Source organism: Zootoca vivipara, chromosome 13 (assembly GCF_963506605.1).
Source record: "Zootoca vivipara chromosome 13, rZooViv1.1, whole genome shotgun sequence".
Lineage (NCBI taxonomy): Eukaryota > Metazoa > Chordata > Lepidosauria > Squamata > Lacertidae > Zootoca > Zootoca vivipara.
In genome coordinates, this window is record NC_083288.1 from 24,901,491 (window position 1) to 24,922,268 (window position 20,778).

Genomic DNA, 20,778 nt, shown 5'->3' on the forward strand with positions numbered 1-20,778 from the left:
CCACATCCACACCCCCTTCCATCTATCAATACCAGTATTTGTGATGGTGGTGGGAGCTGTTAACAGGGAGGAGCAGATTAATTGCTACCTGTTGGCTGAAATTAACAAAGTCCACCCAGGTTGTTTATTTTTTCAGAGCTGTCTTATTCTCTCGAGAGCTCTGTGTGACAAGAGAAGTTGACAGATGAGGCTAAAGGAGAGAGATTAAGGCTGCAATCCTATACACCCTAAGGAAGAGGAACTTAGTTGCGAGTAAACATGCGGAAGATTGATCGGCAGACCCCAAAATGCAACACACTAGAGGCTGAGATTTAATCTGCCTGGCAAATGATGTGGGATTGAGCAGATTTCTTCATAAGGTTGTTATTATTAGGTGTATGGTTCCCATCACCATGACCACCAAAACTCCAAAAAGTTCAAGGACACATACATGGGGAAATGATCTAGGACTGTGGCATCTAACGCTATCCTCAAAGCAATCCTGTTAAGACTGCTTAGGGTAAGAGCCAAAGCGCAAGTTAGTGGGGACTTGTGGGCACCATCAACACACATCTCCCCACGTGATGTCATTATGCTGGTATTTCCCTGCTTCCTTCAAGCAGCAGCCAATAAAGCGAAGCAGGAAGTGGAGAGATGCTGTGACATCATATATTTTATTTCCACTACACGTTACCAAAACACACACTGGAAAATATGTGGATTAGTGGTTCCCCCACACGTCTTGCTAAATGCTATAACGTGCTGCTTGGACCAGAAAGGGTGACTTCGCACAACAACAATAAGAATTCACTCTCTCAAGAGGTTAAATTTGTTCTCCAAAGCCAAATTTATGCACTAGCACATTCTGCCCATTCCCTCCCATTAGAAAACTGGCAGGCACCATCACTGTTACATTGCAGATAGTTCCATTTCAGAAGGCCTTTGCACTATATAACTTTGCTCTAATGTTTTCTATTTTTTTAATGTAAAAATCTGTGCTGTACATTTTGCACGTTTTGTTTCTTCTTCTGCAAGGTGCTTTGAGACACACAGTGAAATGCGAGGTATGAACCTTTCTTACATAAGAAAACTAATAAATATAACCCCGTCGAACAGCGGAAACCAAGAACGGGAAATATGAGGTGATGCGAACAGAGTTTCTCCTGCAGGTAAATGTGTCAGAATGGCATGCATTCCCCCCCCCCGCAATGCTTCTTCCCCCAACCCTTCAACCATGATGGGACGTTCCAAAACATCACGCAGAAAGGATATTGCTGGTGCAGCTGGTGCAGGAACTGCTCTGTGGGCAGGAACAACGAGTGGGTGAGGACGATGTCGTCTAGCAGCAGGTCTGAGAAAAGACAAGGAAGGGAGGAAAGAGAGGGATTATACTGCTGTCCCGCCCTGAGAGTGCAAGGCAACAGCACTGACAAGGAATTCAGTCCACCCTTCCTTTTCAGTGGTGTAACGGGATGGGGCACGTAGGCAGATAAGCATGGTCACAAGGAGTTTATAACAAGGCCCAATCCAACTGGTTACAAAGGACCCGCCTCCTGTATCCCAGCACTGGGGACAGAGGAGGCTTTCAGGGTAGACAGTGCTGCAAAAACTTTCATCTCAAATACGGAGGAGGGAAATGGAATCTCTTCCCGCTTTCCTGTTAGCTCTTTCTTCACGCCGTCAGAAAAGTGGTGTGCTGTGGTGACCCAAACCTGGAAACTATTCCTGCCTCACACCTGGAACAGGTTGTCTCTGAACATGTGGCAAAATAGTGTCTATGTAAGGCAGCATGGAATGAACCAGAATCAGCTCTTGTGTATTTCACGTGAGGGTATCAAAGAGAGCAACTTTTAGGACAGGTGTGGGGAACCTTTTGGCTCCAGGTGTTGATGAAGATCAGTAATGTCCATAGCTGCCAAGTTTTCCCTTTTCTCGCGAGGAAGCCTATTCAGCATAAGGGAAAATCCCTTTAAAAAAGGGATAACTTGGCAGCTATGAATGTCCACACTGCCTTGTAGTGGCCTCCCAGGGTTTATGACAGGGGCTTCTCCCAACCCTACCCAGAGATGCTAGGGAATACCTAAGTGAACCAGGGACCTTTAACAAGGAACAAGTCTGCAAATCAATCCACCAAAGTTCATAAGACCTCCCTAACCATCCATTCCTAAAATTCTTCTGTTAATATTAAGTCTACATATCACGCCCACAAGGAGACTAAAAACCAAAGCTTAACTACATCTTCCTCCACCTATATAATAACTACCCCTCACCCCCACCTATAACCAACTGATTTTTGTTGTAAAACAGGAAAGTAATAAGGCCTTAGCTGCCTCCTCTTTAAAATGCCTGAGGGGGAAAGATCTGATAACAATTAAGCAGCAGAGTTCTTTTAACAATTGACCAGGTTCTTCCCAGAACATTTGCTCCACTAATTTTGAAAGCTATTATCTTACAGCTTGGCTAATGTATCAGCAGGATGCTAATCAGAAACAAAGCATCTAGCGGTTGAGCCTGAAAAGAGTCTGATTCCTCATGTTTTCCTCAGTCTGTTTCTCTCCCCTCTATCAGAAACCATCCTGAGTCTTCTCTCACTGTCCATATAATGGCCAACCAAAATGTTAGAAAACCATATGCAAGTTTGTGAGCTCTCCAGAATTCTTCATCCAGCTAGATGCATGATGAAGCTGAAAGTGAGAAGCTAAAAAAGGAGGAGGTAGCTTTTTTTGGCTTGTGTTCAAACCACCCATGTTTGCATCTAGTAAGAGACTTAAGATGGAGTGTAGGAGGTAACAGACATTCAATCAAGGTCCTTTTTAGGTTTTTTTAAAATGAAAACATCGTTTTACCATGGGCCGGAGAGAATGTTCCTTCAGAGAACAAAGTTGCTAAAGCCTAGATGAGGGTTAGGTCATATCACGCCTTTTGCAGGACCCCCACCCCCCAGTGTCCCTATTTTCCAGGGACAGTCCCGGATTTATAGATGCCATCCTGATTTCTGATTTGATCCCAGAATGTCCCTCTTTTCCATAGCACGTCCCTATTTTTATCAGAGAAATGTTGAAGGGTGTGGTGTTCATAGCTGTCAACTTTCGGATTTGAAAATAAGGGATAAGCAGCTTCACCTGTCCCGGGGACAGTCTATGGTATATCTAACAATCCAGGATAGCAGCAGGAAATGGCACTGGAATAAGGGAATTTCCAGCAAAAAAATGGAAAGTTGACAGCTGTGGTTTGGAATAAGGGATTTTCCCACAAAAAAGGGAGGGTTGACAGCTATGGTGGTGGTATGCAACCCACAAGCCAAGGAAATAAGTGACTATACAACCTTTAGACGACATCTGAAGGCAGCCCTCCATAGGGAAGTTTTTTTGTAATGCTTTATGTTTTACTAGTGTATTTCAGCCCGTTCAATAACGGGCGCTAGAACATCCTGGGGTTCGGAGAAGCGCTTGCGCAGCGCTTCTCCGAACCCTGGGACCTATCCTTGCTGTCAGTGGCAGGGGGACAGGAACGGAGGAGAAGAAAGCGCTGCTTTCTCCTCCTCCGTTCCTCCCCCCAAGCCGCGGACAGGAAGGAGGCATCCCGGGGTTCGGATAAGTGCTTGCGCAGCGCTTCTCCGAACCCTGGGACCTGTCCTTGCTGTCAGCGGCAGGGGGACAGGAACGGAGGAGAAGAAAGCGCTGTTTTCTCCTCCTCCGTTCCTCTCCCCAAGCCGCGGACAGGAAGGAGGCATCCTGGGGTTCGGAGAAGCGCTTGCGCAGCGCTTCTCCGAACCCCGGGACCTGTCCTTGCTGGACGCACACACGTGCGCGCTCCCCCCCGCCAACGCTCAGTCCAGCCCGGAGCGGCGGTTGGCAGCCGCAGGGAAACGGTAGGTGGGGGGGGGAGAGCGCGCACATGTGTGCGTCCTGTCTCTCTGTCCAATCCCTGTGTCCCTGGGGTACATGCGCAGTAACCCAGGGACACACGGGACAACTTGGACGCAGAGACACAGGGACTTTATTATATAGGATTATGTTTTTATATATGTTGGAAACCGCCCAAAGTGGCTGGGGCAACCCAATCAGATGGGCGGGGTATAAGTAATAAAATTATGATGACGATGGAATAAGACGTCTTGGTTTTCATTGGAGAAATGTTGGAGGGTATGCTCTTGTTTCTTTACACCAGAGGTGGAGAACCTCAGGCCCAGGGACCAAATTCAGCCTCTCTATCCGATCCTCAGCACACACCTCTTCACCGGCCCAGCTTTGCACCCTCAAGTGCTTCTGCCTGGCTGGAATGTGTCTTCACACTATGATATTATCTCTTGCTTGTCTGGATGAAGAGACTGGTGTAGTTGTGCCTGGCTGCTGGAATACACAGGTAAGAGTTGCACCTGTTGCTCCATCCATTTTTTGCCTCTGGCCAAGGCCACATGTGGAGGGTTACCCACGAGGGAATGTGGCCCTCAAGCTGAAAATGTTTCACCACCACAACCCTATATATTCCCAGGGAAGAGGAGAGGAATAGACACCGATGTATAACCTTTCTATCCCTCCTGTGTTGTCCTCCGAGTTGTTTCTCAGTTCTCCTACTGGAGATTGTGTGTGTGTGTGTGTGTGTGTACATGCGGTGTCAAGTTATATGCAAAACATATTCCCTACCATTAAACTATGGGTTGCTTAAGTAAACAATAAGAAGAGGTTCCAGTCAGAGACACCTGGGATGTTTGCTCTTGTGCATCTTTCTCCCCGACAACACCACCTGATTGTGGCTAGTGCTTGGCCTAAAAGCATGTGTTTTAATTTGTCCATATCTCTACCTCCTCTGCACAGCACAGCACAGCACCACACACACACACACACACACACACACACACACACACACGGGAAAGGGAGTAGTGTGAACTTATTGCTTCCTGGCAAATTTAGCATAGCCCTCCTGAGCAAGAAAATCCTATTGGATTCACTTCAGTATATTGGGGGCAGGGAAGAGACAGAGAAAGGAGGCCAGCATGTTAATCCCTTGCATCAGCCAGACATCAAAAGACAGCGGGATCTTCAGAGCCAGGCTCCCAGACAATCAAAACTGTCTGACTAGGAGAGAGGGAGAGGGAGAGGAAGAAGAAGAGGAAGTTAATTGGCCACCTTTGTGCTGTCCTTTGCTAGCAACAGAGTTCTAATCCAAGGCTGACACCCCCTAAATAAACCGTTAAAACGTACACAAGCTTCTATATCAGGAGCAGAATGCCTCAGGGTGGGCTGGATTAATCACTGTGCTAAGTAAGGATGTATTCAGACTAGGAGGTTATTGTGCTAGCATGCCTGGTTCTAATATGTCACAGTTTCTAATGCTGCATTTACACTGCAGTACCGGTTGCATGATGGAACTGTGCCTTTTTATCTATCTATCTATCTATCTATCTATCTATCTATCTATCTATCTATCTACTGCCACATCACACTAAATGTCACTCAAACCAGGCGTGACATAGCAGCAGGCGTCGTTGGGCATTCCACCACCCTTCATGCACATGAGTGCTTCTGTTCCCCCAGGATTCACCCATGTCAGGAAAGAACTGTACACCAGGATACCGCCCTGTATTTTTATCGTGATCCGTGTAAATGGCGGGAAAATCATAATGGAAAATCCCCATGGATTTTCCAGGCTAACAGGGTTTGAAATGGATTTTGTTTTTTTGTTTTTTTTTCTGGAAGTGATTCACAAAGAAATAAAGTGTTAAACCTCCACTAGATTCCGCTAGATTTCCAGACATCACCAGGTAAGGAAACTTCAGAAAAACAAAACGAAATTCTGCCTGAATGCACCCTAAGTCACAAAGCAGGGTGCTAGCCTTCTTCCCCGCCATATTGTGGTCTAACTATGTAGAGTTGACTCGCCTTTTGGCCCCGTTTGGGGCTCTTCAAAATGTCCAGACATCCAGAATTTCACTGACAGCTCCTCTTCAACAAGTAGCAGCTCCTTATTTTGTACCAGTGAAAAATATTGTTCTGTTCTAGTGGGTGTGCATTTCCAGTGGGGAAAATCATGAGAACATAAGAAGGGCCTGCTGGGATGTTGTCCCAGGCCAACCAGCACAGCCTGGCATGCGAATGTTGCATAGGGAGGAGGCAACAGTCATCATGCGCGCACACAATGTGCATGATGTCGTGCACACACACCCAGACACCCAATACTGGGTGCATCAAATGCAGCACCCAGTTAGCTCGGGAAAGATTTTGCAAGCACTGCAGCTATGCACATTGTCAGCGCACACAGAAGTCTATGTCCACCTGGCCACAAGATAGTTGCTTTCTGAACTGGCCATTGATATGTGTTTATACTGTGTGTGTGTGTGTGTGTGTGTGTGTGTGTGGCAATCAGCTGGTGTGCAACTCAGGAGATAATAAAAGGTATTCTTAATCATTTAGATTTCTGCTATTAATATTCCTTCTGCAGCAGAGGTTGTCAGAGGTTACATGCGCGCGCACACACACACACGTTAAGAAATAGAATATATTAAACAACACTTTCAATAGGCTGAGAAACACTACAAAAACGAATTATGGCAATTATGTCACCCATGCTGCCGCTAATTAACTCCTGCCAAGAGAGCTTGAGGACATCTTCTAAAGAGTTGATTTTGTAAGCGATCATAAGGATAGAGATACATGGTGGGGTGGGGGGGGCAATGCATAGTTACTGCAGTTTAATAAAAAGGAGATATTGTGAACCAACACCCCACTGCTACAGTGCACACAAGGGCCTTTTGGCTAGAGACATTATTATTATTTATTTATTTATTTATTTATTTATTTATTTATTATTTATTTATTTATACCCCGCCCATCTGGCTGGGTTTCCCCCGCCACTCTGGGCGGCTTCCAACAAATACCAAAATACATTAAAATATCACATATTAAAAACTTCCCTAAACAGTGCTGCCTTTAGGTGTTTTCTAAATGTCAGGTAGTTGTTTATCTCCTTGACCTCCGATGGGAGGGCGTTCCACAGGGCGGGCGCCATTACCAAGAAGGCCCTCTGTCTGGTTCCCTGTAGCTTTGCTTCTCGCAATGAGGGAACCGCCAGAAGGCCCTTGGCTCTGGGTCTCAGTGTCCAGGCTGAACAATGGGGGTGGAGACACTCCTTCAGGTATATAGGACCGAGGCCGTTTAGGGCTTTAAAGGTCAGCACCAACACTTTGAATTGTGCTCGGAAACGTACTGGGAGCCAATATAGGTCTCTTAGGACTGGTGTTATGTAGTCTTGGCGGCCGCTCCCAGTCACCAGTCTAGCTGCTGCATTCTGGATTAATTGCAGTTTCCGGGTCACCTTCAAAGGTAGCCCCACGTAGAGCCCATTGCAGTAGTCCAAGCGGGAGATAACTAGAGCATGCACCACTCTGGCAAGACAGTCTGCAGGCAGGTAGGGTATGCCCTGGACATAGAATTAACCTGTGCCTCCATGGACAGCTGTGAGTCCAAAATGACTCCCAGGCTGCACACCTTTTCCTTCAAGGGCACAGTTATCCCATTCGGGACCAGGGAGTCCTCCACACCTGCCTGCCCCCTGTCCCCCCAAAACAGTACTTCTGTCTTGTCAGGATTCAACCTCAATCTGTTAGCCGCCATCCATCCTCCAACCGCTTCCAGGCACTCACACAGGACATTCACTGACATAGTCATCACACCACTAAAAGGTGTTTTCAGTATTGCTCACCAGCGTGGAGAGGGGTCCAGCGCCTTCCCTAGGAAGGGCAGAAGGTCTCAGGCAAGCGCCGGCCACGGCTAAACACCATTCATTCAGCAGAGCTGATCACAAACCCTGCAATCCAGTGGGCTTGCCAAGCTGGCTAACTGCCTGCTACTGAGCTAAGCCTTAATTAATTGGAAAGGGAGAAACAGTCCGTGGAGAGTGACGCTGGGAAAGAGATCCACTCTCCACTGCACCAGACAGTATCCCAGAAAGGATGATAAAAGCCTGAGCGAGGCAAGAATCCAGGCCAAACTGGCCAGGGTGCAGATTAGCAACAGAGAAGGGAATGCCCCGTCGCTGATGCCCACTTCAGCCTAGTCAGCTAAGCACCAATGTGGCAGCCAAACTGACTTGTTGCTGGGAGAGGAATTTGATTCAGTTTTTGCGTTTAAAGGCGAATCCACCCGGTTAAGCTCTTTCCAAAACTAGACACGAACCAAAACACAGCGGTTCTTTGAAAATCTTGCTTCTCCAAATGTTGCAGGGTGTTTCTCCAGAAAGGTAACGTGCACAACGATGCACACATTAGTGAAAATAACATAGAGAAATGGATTGCATATGGGAAAAGTGATTTGCAAAAACCTGCATGTAAGGCCAAATTGCGTACAAAAAATTGTATATCAGGAGACATTCACACTGCTAATGAAATTTTCATGAGGACTTTAAAAAATATTGCGTACTGATGTGGAAATGTGGAGAACTGGACTTGAAAAAATTAGAAACTAGGAGAAACCGATATTGTCACATTTGCTCATTCTTACTAGTTGCTGGGAAGGAAGAAGTCAGACGTGCAGATAGCCAAGTCTATCATCTCCCAAACTGAAAACCAAGGCTTAATTCATTTCTGAATTATACTTGGAGGCACCTTTCTCTACTGTACCCTCATGAGCTTACTTTCAGGTGGTGAAAAAGTAGTAAGAACAACCAGCCCTTAGAAAAGACTTCTGAGTGAGTTGGTTGAATGATCTGACCACACCTGACAGGCCCAGGAATCTTGCTGTTTGAGGGTCGGTTGGGAGTGGGGAGCAAATGCTGTTTGTGTCCCCACCTCCATGTTAGAGTACATAATACTACAGGCCAAATGAGTTATTTTGGAAACTGAGGCAGAAAAGTCCACAAGGACCTCTCCCTCTCATTGGCAGTAAAAATAAAATAATTAAGACGTTATTATTGGTATGGTACATGGCTGTCCTTTCATGACACTCAAAACAAGTTGCCTCAATCTGGCCAACAGCAGAGCTGGCCCCATACCTGATGCAGAGATGGGGCAGAATATTAACAACTTACAGCAGAGGATGGCTGGAAATAATTGAGACCAGAGCAGCAAATCATGCAGTGATACAGATGTAGGTGTAGGCGTGGGTGACACACACACACACACAGAGAGAGAGAGAGAGAGAGAGAGAGAGAGAGAGAGAGAGAGAGAGAGAGAGAGAGAGAGAGATATCAAGCCTTACATTTTTTCTTGCCTTTTCATGATACAGTAACTGTTATCTTGCAGCACACTGTTTGGGAATAACTCACCTAGTGTTATGGTAGGAATATGCTTTTGGAAAGAGGCAGCCAGTGCTCTCAAATGGACATGTACTTTCCCCTGTATGAACATACCCCGATGGGATCTTTCTAATGGTTACATGTTGTCACTTTCCCACTACGGTATTGGCCCGAATATAAGCCTCGCCCAAATATAAGCTGCACATTCAAAAGTCAAGGGGGGGGGAGAGGGGGGAAATAACCAAATATAACCCGTTCCCTTCCTCGCCTTCTCCCTTCCCAGCCTTGGGGGAGAGGATGGGGGACTACGCACGGGGCAAGTGCCACTTTGCCGCGCTGTTTGCCCCATGATCCTGGGTGCATACTGGATAATTTTGGTAAGGTTTTCATGGTCGGAATTGGGGGGGGGCGGGGAGTGTGGCTTATATTCAGGCCAATACGGCATTTGCTGCATACAGAATAATGGAAGGAATGAAAGGGTTTTATACTACAGGAGTAGATTTTAAACAGGGAGTCTTGTCTGATGCAACAATAGGGCAGCACCAGGAAGCAGGTCGAGGTTTTCCAAAAGGGTGGTCTGAGCAGCCATAAAACTGGCACGTCCCCCCGTGCTGTTTTTGGCCTCACAAGATTTTAGGGCCCTCCAGACTGGGGTTGGTTTTTAGGGTGTATTCCGCACAGTGTAATTGATGCAATAACAATGTGTTAGTGGTGGATATTGAGGGCACTAGGAGAAGGGGACGACAGAGGACGAGATGGTTGGACAGTGTTCTCGAAGCCACCAACATGAGTCTGACCAAACTGCGGGAGGCAGTGCAAGACAGGAGTGCCTAGCATGCTCTGATCCATGGGGTCACGAAGAGTCGGACACGACTAAACGACTAAACAACAACAGTGGTGGATATTTTTGACTGTCCACCACATATCCTTTGGTTTATTGGTTGTTCTGTGAGGCTTCCCCAATGTCACCACATTATTGCCATCTGGAGGGAGCCGTGGAAGGTGACCTTCTGAAGTACGGAGCATTCTGCACTCCTGAAAGCTCCCCATGCATTCTAGAATTCTGAAAAATCAAGGCTCCAAAACGTGTGAGGAGCCTTGACGGATATGGAAGGCTGCTGTTGAACGCCACCCCAATCTCCGAGTGGTGCTAGATTCCAGGTGCAAGGTTCCTGGCACTCACCCAGGGTTTGTGTTTCCATTTGGAAACGAGGCACAGCAGAGGCTGTGGTGTATTTAGGATATATAGTTTATTTGCACATATATACAACCTGAACCTACAATGGAGGGATTTACAGCGTCAGCACCTCAAATGTGTCTTGTTTCTCCCATAGTTGCAGCCTTGGAGTCAAGCAGAAATCAAATTCTATGATTTTTTAAAAATTCTATGTCCATGCTCTGCCCGCTATCTTTTCCAGCCTGCAACCTTTAGTCTCCTAGGTCACATAACAGCCAACTCTCAACCCTGGCTTTCTTTTCCTAACTAACTCTGAAATGATGGAGGGGCTCCACCCACCTGGCCCAGAGCTTTTGCTTTCTTAATGGCACATTACATTTCCTCGGCTTTCTTAATAGCCCATCTCCCAGATGATCTCCTGAACACAAGAAGCTGGGTCCATGAATTAGGAGTCTGGCATCCAGTTCAACTCCCCAAGTCGTGATTAAATTCTAACAACTACTGGACCCAGAAATTTAGGGGAGTCTGGCACCCACAAACTCATAACAGTCGCCTTCCATGAGCTGGAGGGAAACCTAAATGGTGTGGAGGGGGGGTATAACATTCTCACTCCTGCAGGCCCACTTTGCACGTTTATTTAAATACATTTGATAGCCTGCATATTGTTTTTGCTTTGCTTTTTGCATAAAAAAACCAGCACAGGACAGGCTATTGTAAATTAACAAAGCAAGTGAGGTGTGGGGGGGTGTGAGGCATGAGGACTACAGACTCGCACAGTGAGCCATGGTGTGAGAGTCAGGAATGACGCAAGCAGACTTGTCCTGATTTCCATCTGTGAAATGATGGAGGAAATTATCGCCCAGAAAAGTTCACCCAGCGTCTTCATTTTATTTTCATATTGTGCCCAAGGACATGTGATTTGATCTGATTCCATAAATCAGACTGAAAGAGCCATCTAAGTCTGGCAATCAAGGCATACCCAGATCATCTGAGGACCTTCACAAGCATGACAGCATGATGAGAGACAGCCATTGTCTGTGTTTGCCTCCAGTATACCAGTATGTTCATCAGAGGAATTTGGGCTCTGAACTGTTAAATACTGGATGAGAAGAGGAGACAACCAATTTCAAATCCCCATTTAGTCTTGGGGCTCACTGGGTGACTCTAACTAAATACATTCAAGCACAATTTCCCCCACCCAAAATAATTATGGGAATGTTGGTGTAAATGCTCCTGCAATTTGCAGCCCAAATGTTTTATAGATCGGGCCACAAAGTCCAGGGGTCCTTTGGGCTTCAGCCTGTGACAGAGCTGGGAGCTTTAAATGTTAACCACCAGAGCCAAAACAAGAGATACCACCATACAACCTTTTGCTGGAACGGTCTGTGCAAATGGGCACAATATGACCAAAGGAGTACTGTTAATAACACTTAGTATTTTTAAAAGTGATTTAAAGTGGTCAGCCCTGTGGAGCAGGCCAGTATTATTATCCTTAGGCAGGAGATGGATGGGATGAGCCTGAGGAAGTGAACCGCCAAGAGAAGGAAGTTATTTCTAACTCACAGCTCAGTCTCTTAGCTACTGTGTCACATGAGCTATACAAAGCAGTGCAATCCAGCGGTGGGTTTCCCCCATGTTTTATGCAGAGGCGTAGCAAGCCCAGGTGGTACCCGATGTGGAATTTTTTTTGTCACCCCCCCCCCCCAGCGGCTCTGGCTCTAGCGAAAAGTGAAAAACATGAATTGCGAAAAAACTAGAGCTTACATACATGACAGAATTCAGGGTTCCAGGTCAGCAGAATCTAACGGTCTGGGATGGTTTATGTGTAAAATCACAGGCAAGAAGGATGGCCAGTCAGATGAAGCAGGAGGAATGACGTGAGGTTGGGACAGCGATTCGCCAAGTGCAACAGCAATCCTGACAGCAAATCACAGAACAGGGCGACAGCCCTGGATATTGGCTTTCTTAGCTCAGCAATGCCAGCCCAATGTGATTAATAAGCAAAAGGACATTGAAGTGCCCAGCCAACTCTGGCACAGAAACTACTCAGAGATTGGAGAGCAAGCCAACAGGCTCCCGAGACTGCTCTACAGGGGAGGGATTAGCAGGCAAGAATAAGTGTCACAGAGTCACCCCCTTCACTGCAAGGAACAGCATGCTGCCAGCTGCCTCCAGGGCACAGAAGCCTAGAGACGAATGCTTAGCATTAGGCAGGGTCCAAGGAGGAGTAGGAAAAGATGAAGACAGACAGCAGTGGCTGGATTAGGGATAGGTGAACCTGTCAGTTTCAGTTTCTCCATTTTCCCAGTTTTAAATTCAGCTTGGCCCATTTCTGCATCTGGTTGCAAACATTTTTTAAAAAGTCTGCATGAAAATGGAAACATTGCCACCTGACCCCACCCCCACTCACCATGCCCTCCTCAACCTCTTTCCCCCTTTTCTTCCTAATGTAATACTAATGTCTCAACAAATGAAACTGATCTGTAGAAAATGTAACTTGAAAAAAGAGACATTGCACATGCTTTTGTAAACCAAGAAATCTTCAATAAAAATGTTTGTTTAAAAGTCTGCATGAAAATTTGTATGCATTTCTGCATGTTCTTCAACTAATATACACGTTCTTGCATTTTGCACATTTTTTCATTAACATATACATTTTTGTGCACATTTTCCCATAATATATCCTTGTTTTTTTCCTACATTTTACTGGGGGGGGGTGCATGCTGGCGGTGGTTGCAAATTTCAGTTTGTGCAACTTCTGCATGTTCTTCAACTAATATACACGTTCTTGCATTTTTCACATTTTTTCATTAACATATACATTTCTGTGCACATTTTCCCCAATATAGCCTTGTTTTTTCCTACATTTTACTAGGGGGGAGCGTGCTGGCAGTGGCTGCAAATTTCAGTTTGTGCATTGGTTTGAGAACGGTGAACCAGGTAGTTTCACATTAAAATGCAAACTGTTTAGGGAAGTTTTTAACCTGTGATATTTTAATGTATTTTGGTATTTGTTGGAAGCCGCCCAGAGTGCCCGGGGAAACCCAGCCAGATGGGTGGGGTATTAATAATAATAATAATAATAATAATAATAATAATAATAATAATAATAAATTAATTTCTCCCCCATCTGCAGACTAGATAACAGTCAGGGAGCAATCACACACACACCCTTTTTTTTTACTCCTGAATAGTTACATAGCCCCAACAGAGTGCCAGGTGGCTTGCAATCTATGGCTGTGTGCACATTACAATTTACTCTTACTCCGCTGCGCTCCCACTAGGGGTTCTTGAAACCATGTACACATGACATTAGCCACAATCCATACCAATCATGTAGTTTCTTGAGAAATACTGCCGCTTGGTGCATTTCCCCCTCAAACCAGCTTTCATCCAATTTGAAAATGCAAGGTACGTTCGCTTTGCTGTTAAACTCAGGTGTGTACATCTGGGACAGTCACTGCTTATGTGCAGATGACAGTTCATGCCCGGGTGACCACTTCATGAATAAGAGCTCAGGGGTGGAGGTTGCAGGCATGGGGAAACCAAACAAATAATGCACATGGGGTGAAGACATCCCCTGCCCCCTCTCTGGTGTGTGTGTACACAGCAACATGCAAATATGACTTGAAAAGCAACGGGGAAGAAACGACCTCACTGCAGTTTAAACCATTAATGTGTGCACAGCCTATATTCGAGTCTGATTGCAGGGTAGGGAGAGGAGCAGTCACAGACGGTCAAATAAGCAGCAAGCATGAGATCAGGGAGAGTCGGTGTAGGTAAGATGCAGGTAAAGTAGTTCAGCAAAGCTTCTGCTGGAGAAAAGGATCTCAAGGAAAGACCTCCAAAGGAAGAGAAGGAAACAGCTCAATGAATGGAAAGGCTATCCTGGATATAACGAACAGACAGACTTTGGGGAAAAGAGGGCAAAGCGAGGAGGTGGGGGATGAGTTCATGGGAGAACTGGAAGGGGAATATGGCAGGCATGTTAATAGTCATCCTGCCGGGCAGCCCCTAACAACTGAGAATTGCCTCCAGAAACTTCACCAAAGCTGGGCTTTTTGTCCACGAACAGATAGGCATGTTCGGACGGGCAAGCTAATATAGATTTTTAGGGCCAAGTCACTTGGGCAGGCTTAACAGGCAAGGCAATGTGGTTTCTGGTGCTGATGAAGGAAGTACATGCAAGAAGCAGAGAGGGGAGAGCTCGGGAAATGAGAAATGGATGCTTATGGCACAGAGGGAGAGGGAGACAGCGAGAGAGGGCAGGAAGCCAGGGCAGTCTTAAAAGGAAAGTGGTGAGGAATGGATGCCCCAAGGCCAATTGTCTCCTATTAGACCATGGGGAGGGGGGCAAATCAATGATCTCCATCATGCCTGGCTTCTGAGCATCCCAAGGACATTAGCTGACCAGGGTGCAGTTGGACCAGATGCATCTCTGGCCTGATTCAGCAAAAAGATTGTTGCTTGCCTTCTCTGGCTCGAATGAGGGAAGCTGCCACCCTTCTTTCACCGGTGATGTGGGTTGTGAGCCACCGGGAGGGAAAGAAGCAGTGAGGCATGGGAAATCCTCCTGGCTCCAGCAGAGAGGCACAGGCCTGGATGTCAAGCTCAGATCAAAGCGATTCTGGGCTGCTTTGCGGGGAGGGAATCTTGGACAAGTGACGGCAGCAGCGGCGGAGGCAGCGCAATGAGGAGAGGATTAAGGAAATCCTTGCCACAATGGGGAGCCATGCTCTGCGGCTGGGGTGGTCCTGCAATTAGCAAGGATGCGCAACAATAAAGGAAGGAAAAAGCAAGCCTCGTGTTTTTTTTTCTTTCTTTTCCCAGGCGTGGCAGGCCTGTGCAAACATTTCAGCCAGCCCTCAGAAGCCTACAAGCCTTGCCTTTCTTTTTGAGAGGGAGAGAGAAAGGGCATATAATTATATCCTAAGGGGGAAACAACATAAAAGGAGGTTGTGTCTCCAGTGGTTGGAGTGGGAAGCTGGGAGCAGGGACGACTGGAGTCTAATAAATTAACAACAAGAGGTCTTGGAGCCAAGAGTTCTAGGTTGCACTCCACACCCTCGGCCAGAGGAGGAGAAGGGGTGCCCACAGCAATGGGTGGGGGAGGAAGGGAAGAAAGGGGAGACTCTGTGGGGGGGGGAATGCAATTAGGCTTCTGAAAGGAGCCCTTCTGGGGCACAATCCTCTCTGAAAGCCACCCACCATGACCCGGAAGCCCCCACTTCCTTCTAATCCAAAATGCATAGGAGGAGCAGACTGTGTTTCGCCAGCAAAGATTTGAAAAGCACTCTGCACAGGCTCAGAGAAATTCTACTTTTCCCCTCCCCCACTGCAATTGTGATCACTGTTGCTGGGTGTATCCATTTCTCCCTTGTTCACCACACCATGTTTTCTCTGAACACGTGCACCCGATGGTCAGAACTTGCTGATTTGCAGAAATATCAAACAGTACAGACTCCTGTCCACAGGAGTCTACCGTTTTAGGGTGAATTTATGTATTTTGTACTCTACATTGCAGGTGCTTTAAAACTGAGCATGGAACCCTCAATTCCTTTCATCCCACTATTCATGGGAGCCAAGTTTGCTTTCCTGGAAGTCTATTTTCATCTCCCAGCATTTCCAGTTAAAGGGCCCTGGTTAGGGCTGGGGGGGGATTCTGCCCATTGCCTTGCAAAACTGGGTTTCAGATAGGCTACCAGCAGTTCCACTGCAGGGCTAGACAACCCACTGGTCTGAGTCAATGTATAAAGTTGCTTTTTATACTCACCATTACCACAATTTGAGAGCCCTGGGCTAGGGTGGAGGGTTTGCGCTGTTTTTACACAGGATTCATCCCTGAAGATCAATGCTCTAGTCTAGTTAATTAACAGCCTCCCCACAAGGCCAAAAAAAAAAGCTATCTTCCCACCCTCCTTTCCATCACACAGTATTGCAGAATCTCAGATTTGATTGTAATTATTGCTATTTTTAAAAGCAAGTTTCCAGCTCTCATGGTGGCTGAGAAAATGTTTTCAAAACAAGCTTTATCCGCTAAATGCTCAAAAAGACATCTTCAAATAATTCTGCCTCTTTTCGCGGAAATCTAATCCCTGGCTTTACGTACACGCACACTGGAGGGGCATCCATGTGTTAGTTTTGAAAAGTGGATATATGCATAGTAAACCGAAGAGTCCTCTCAGCCCCCAAGCTTCAGCCCTCTTTAATTTCTACCTGTCTCCACCAAGGCAGGAGGTGGAATGTAGCCAGCAAAACACACACACACACACACACACACACACACACACACACACACACACACTTATTGCTAGCTTAGGGGCTGCTGTTTGAATTTGAGGGGAACTGACACTGCTTTAAAAACTAATGCTGCCTGCCCACTCTCTCAAGCTGTGAATGTGTCATGTCAAGGTCAGGCTGGGGCTGCGAACGACCCAGGAGAGAGCAGTGTCTAAGGCCGAGCTGCGTCTACAGCTCAGGGCAGTTGCTGGATCAACCTGAGCAATAAAAAGCACCATTACTGGTTTTGGAAGCCAAAGTAGAGGTTTTAGCTCACAGGACAATCCAAGGTCTGGGTGGAAGAGGAACGAGGCAAGTGGCAGAAAGGAGCAAGAATAAGCAACAGAAGGCCAGAAAGGGTCATTGTCACCAGTTAAGCATTTCTCTTGTATCTTCTTCTTATTGGATACCAAACCAAGAAATACCAGGACTGGTTTGATGAGAATGACAGTGAGATTGAATGCATGATTGACAATAAAAGGAAGGCCGTTCAGATCTGGCAAAGAGATAGAACCTGTGCTACTAAGAAGAAGAAAAACCTATGTCAACGCTAAGGCTGAGGTTCAAAGAAGAACCAGAGAACTAAAAAACACCTGGTGAATAAAAAAAAGCTCGAGATCCAGCACTTAGCCGACACTCACGATGCACAGAGTTTCTTTAAAGCCACAAAGACCATCTATGGGCCAATAAATCATGGCATATGCCCCCTATGCTCAGCAGACGGTATCACACTTCTAAAAGATAAAGAAGCTATTGCACTGCGCTGGAAAGAACATTCTCTTGTATATATTGTACAGACATATACATTTTGGATTTGTCAATGGGAGCGTCAAGACAGACATGTGTGAAGGAGCTAGCACGGATTAACTGGCAGAGAGAGAATTTTCATAGCACTCAATGCCAACTGAAACCAAATACTTTTCGAGGGATGCACTTCACACATTCAGCTAAGTCACTGGGCGCTGTGGAACTGCGTGGTGGGTGTGTACAATTCCGCCACAGCACTCCTGTCCTAAAATTGAGGTAGCTCTTGGCTTAGCTAGCATCTTAAAATATTCCCTCATTGTGTCATGAAGCAATGCATCTTTAATAGACTTTTGATGACTAGTGGCTACCAGAAAGTAAAAAAAGTATTTCAGCTGAGAATAGTGTTCCCTCTTTTTTTGGCAAAGGGCTAGAAAGAAAGCATTTGGGTGCCTTGGCAGAAAGCAGAATCTTGGATTTTTGCAGGTGGCTGGATAGGATGTAGTGGCGCTCCCCTGCTCTCACATTCAACTTCTCTCTCTCTCTCTCGTAATATCACAAGGAAACTCCCCATGTAAGCTCTCCTGAAATTGCCCACACCTCTGATACAAGTTGGGAACAGGAAACTATTTCAATATTGTTCCACTCCACCTGATGTGCATAACTCCACCCACAGGATAATGCAATACAATCAAAGTCTGAAGCAGCAATTATTCCATATGTAGGAGTCTGAAGTACACAATACAGCTCTCACTTTCACTTCTTGAGTGTGTCCTTTTTGTTTTAACCTTTGTACCATCAGGATTCCTGCAGTCCTCTGCTTCAAATACACATAACTCAAGAAAGGAATAATACACTCTCTGCTGAGTACTAGGAAGGGGCATAAGCCGAGCGCTGCTGCGACATAAAAAAAAATCCACCAACAGGTAGAAAATGAACACCTGAAAGGGGCCTCTGTTTAATGAGCATCCTTTCCCAGACAGAGCATAGGCCGTTTCTGCCTTTTCCTTTTCCTACTAACTAAACTTAGCATTGGAGTGGTGTTAAAGATTAACAGAGAAATTCAGGGAGTTGGAGCCTATGATATCTGTGTTACATACAACAGAAGACTTGAAACCAAAGTCCACTCCAAGTCATCTGGCTTGATACAGTTTGTGCCCACCTGATCTTTTATTGTGCCCAAACAGTACCTGAAGGACCTATGCATGTAGCCACCCACTCCAGGCAACTTTGATTTCCACTGCCCCGATGGTCCATTCAGTGGCAGAGGAAGGGGGTTGCGGTGGGGGCAGTCCGCCCTAGGTGTCATCCCTGAGGGGGGTGACATTTGGTGCACCCCCTCAGGCGGGGTACGCTTGGGAGTTGCGGGCAGGCAGCGTGCCATTGCCCTGCGCTCCCGACTGGAAGAGGCAGGCAAGAGAGAGGACGAACTGCACTGCTTTGCCAGCACTGCCGGCCAAACAGCAGACCTCCCCCCCCCTTCCCCCAATGGTTCAGGGTACGCTTGGAGTCGCAGGCAGGCAGCGCGCCAAATGCCAGCCATCAGCAGCTTACTCCACCCCTGGCTGCAGGACGCACCTGAGCAGCTATCCCACGCCTGGGAAGGCACCCTCTGCGTCCCACCCCCCTCAGGAGCAGCGCAGCTCTGGGCAGCGCAGACATATGCTCCGCCACTGGGTCCATTTAAACTGCAGTCGCCTGCAAGTTTCCGCTTAAGATTTGAAATATTCACCACCCACAGGCCAATCTCCTAGAGGAGACCTCAAGCTTGTCTGGAAATTTTGTTTTTTTAATATGTAGTAATAATTTTTATTAAGTTTTCAATTGTACCTTTCAAAATAAATATTTTGCAAACTTTAAAATATCCAATGCCTTACCTTCTTCTCCTTCCATGGTTCATTTTACACATCATATATTCCTGCATATTTCACTATAGCCATTCAAATCAGTTTTCCACTTTCACATCAATGAAATATTATTTACTTTGTTGAATTTATCTTAATGCTGCCAGCGTTTTCAGCTGTATAATGTTATTTTCCATATAATCTATGAATGTTTTCCAGTCTTCTTTAAATATATGTTCTTCTTGTTATCTTATTCTATGTGTTAGATTTGCAAGTTCTGCATATTCTGTCAACTTATGTTGCCAGTCCTCTTTAGTTGGGACCTCGGTCACTTTCAGTTTTGGGGTTAACAAAATACAGGCCACAGTTGCAGTGGTGGAGGAAGGGGGTGCGGTGGGTGTTGACCACCCTGGGTGTCATCCAGGGTGTGTGACATCGCAGTCCGTCCCCCCCGGAATGCTAGCCCCGCCCCCGCGGGCACAACATGTGTGCTGCTCTGGGTGCCGGAGCAACTAACTCTCCTCTGCGCAGTCGTTGTATACATAAATAACCTTTTCTGACACCTAGGAATTTCTGTCTGGGTTATTCCCAACAAAAAGGACTCTGGTTTTCCGTGGAAAGAAAATTTTAACCTTTTTCCAATTCATTATAGATCATTTCCCTATATACATGTACCTTTTTACATGTCCACCCTTGCCTGAAAATTTTGTGCCATCTGACCTGGAAGCTCTGCGTTCTAGTCTCAGATGTGTAGTCAATCACACAACCCAAAAGCACTTTGCACATGCCCAGAAAGAATTTGTATATTTATTCTTTTCTTGCCTGCAACAACTGTTCTGAGCTTAAGTACTAGGCATGAAAAATCCAGCCAGAAAAATGATCTCACTGCTAAAATTCATACACTCCTAAAAAATTTTAAACAGTGAGTAGAAAGTCTGGCTCTCCTCAACAAAAAATGGAGAATTGTTCCCCAGTATCTTGGAGGATACTTTCATTAGGGAGTTGGTGTAGTGTGCTATAGTCCAACTACTTCTGTTTACCAAAGGCAGTCCTTATTTCCTTCTGCCTTGGAGACACTTCTAAGGGCCTTTAAGCTACCGTAAGTATGCTAAAAGCATGAAGTGAGAGATTGAGGCCTCCCTTCTCCCAGGTCCTGTGCATGTGCCAAAGACTTTGTGGCAAAGGGACCACAAGTAGCAAACACAAATAATGGTTGGATACCAAGAATGCCTACTCTGCAGCTGAATGTCAAAATTGTTACACACACACACACACACACACACACACACACACACACACACAGAAACATACTGACAATACTTAACTTTTTGTTACCTTACAGACAAGTAAGGAAGATGGTAGCATTTTAATGCATGGCTCATGTACAGACCTTTTTTTTAAAGAGCTTTGCACAGTACAAACACATCAAAAAAATTTTTTTTAACTATTTCTCTTAAATTTCACCACCAGAGTTTCACATCTGTGAATATAATTCTAGGTTTGATATTCCAAACACTGAAGGTA

The 20,778-nt window shown here is 46.0% G+C and overlaps 1 protein-coding gene across 1 annotated transcript in view; it reads right to left on the reverse strand.

Moving 5' to 3' along the window:
• The window catches only part of RAPGEFL1 (Rap guanine nucleotide exchange factor like 1), a 57,027-nt gene that overhangs the window by 31,905 nt on the left and 4,344 nt on the right, over window positions 1-20,778 (reverse strand). The window contains exon 2 of the mRNA XM_035137043.2: window positions 1,252-1,330. Within this exon, the coding sequence (XP_034992934.2) occupies window positions 1,252-1,330 (79 nt within the window). The remainder of the gene's footprint in view (window positions 1-1,251; window positions 1,331-20,778) is intronic.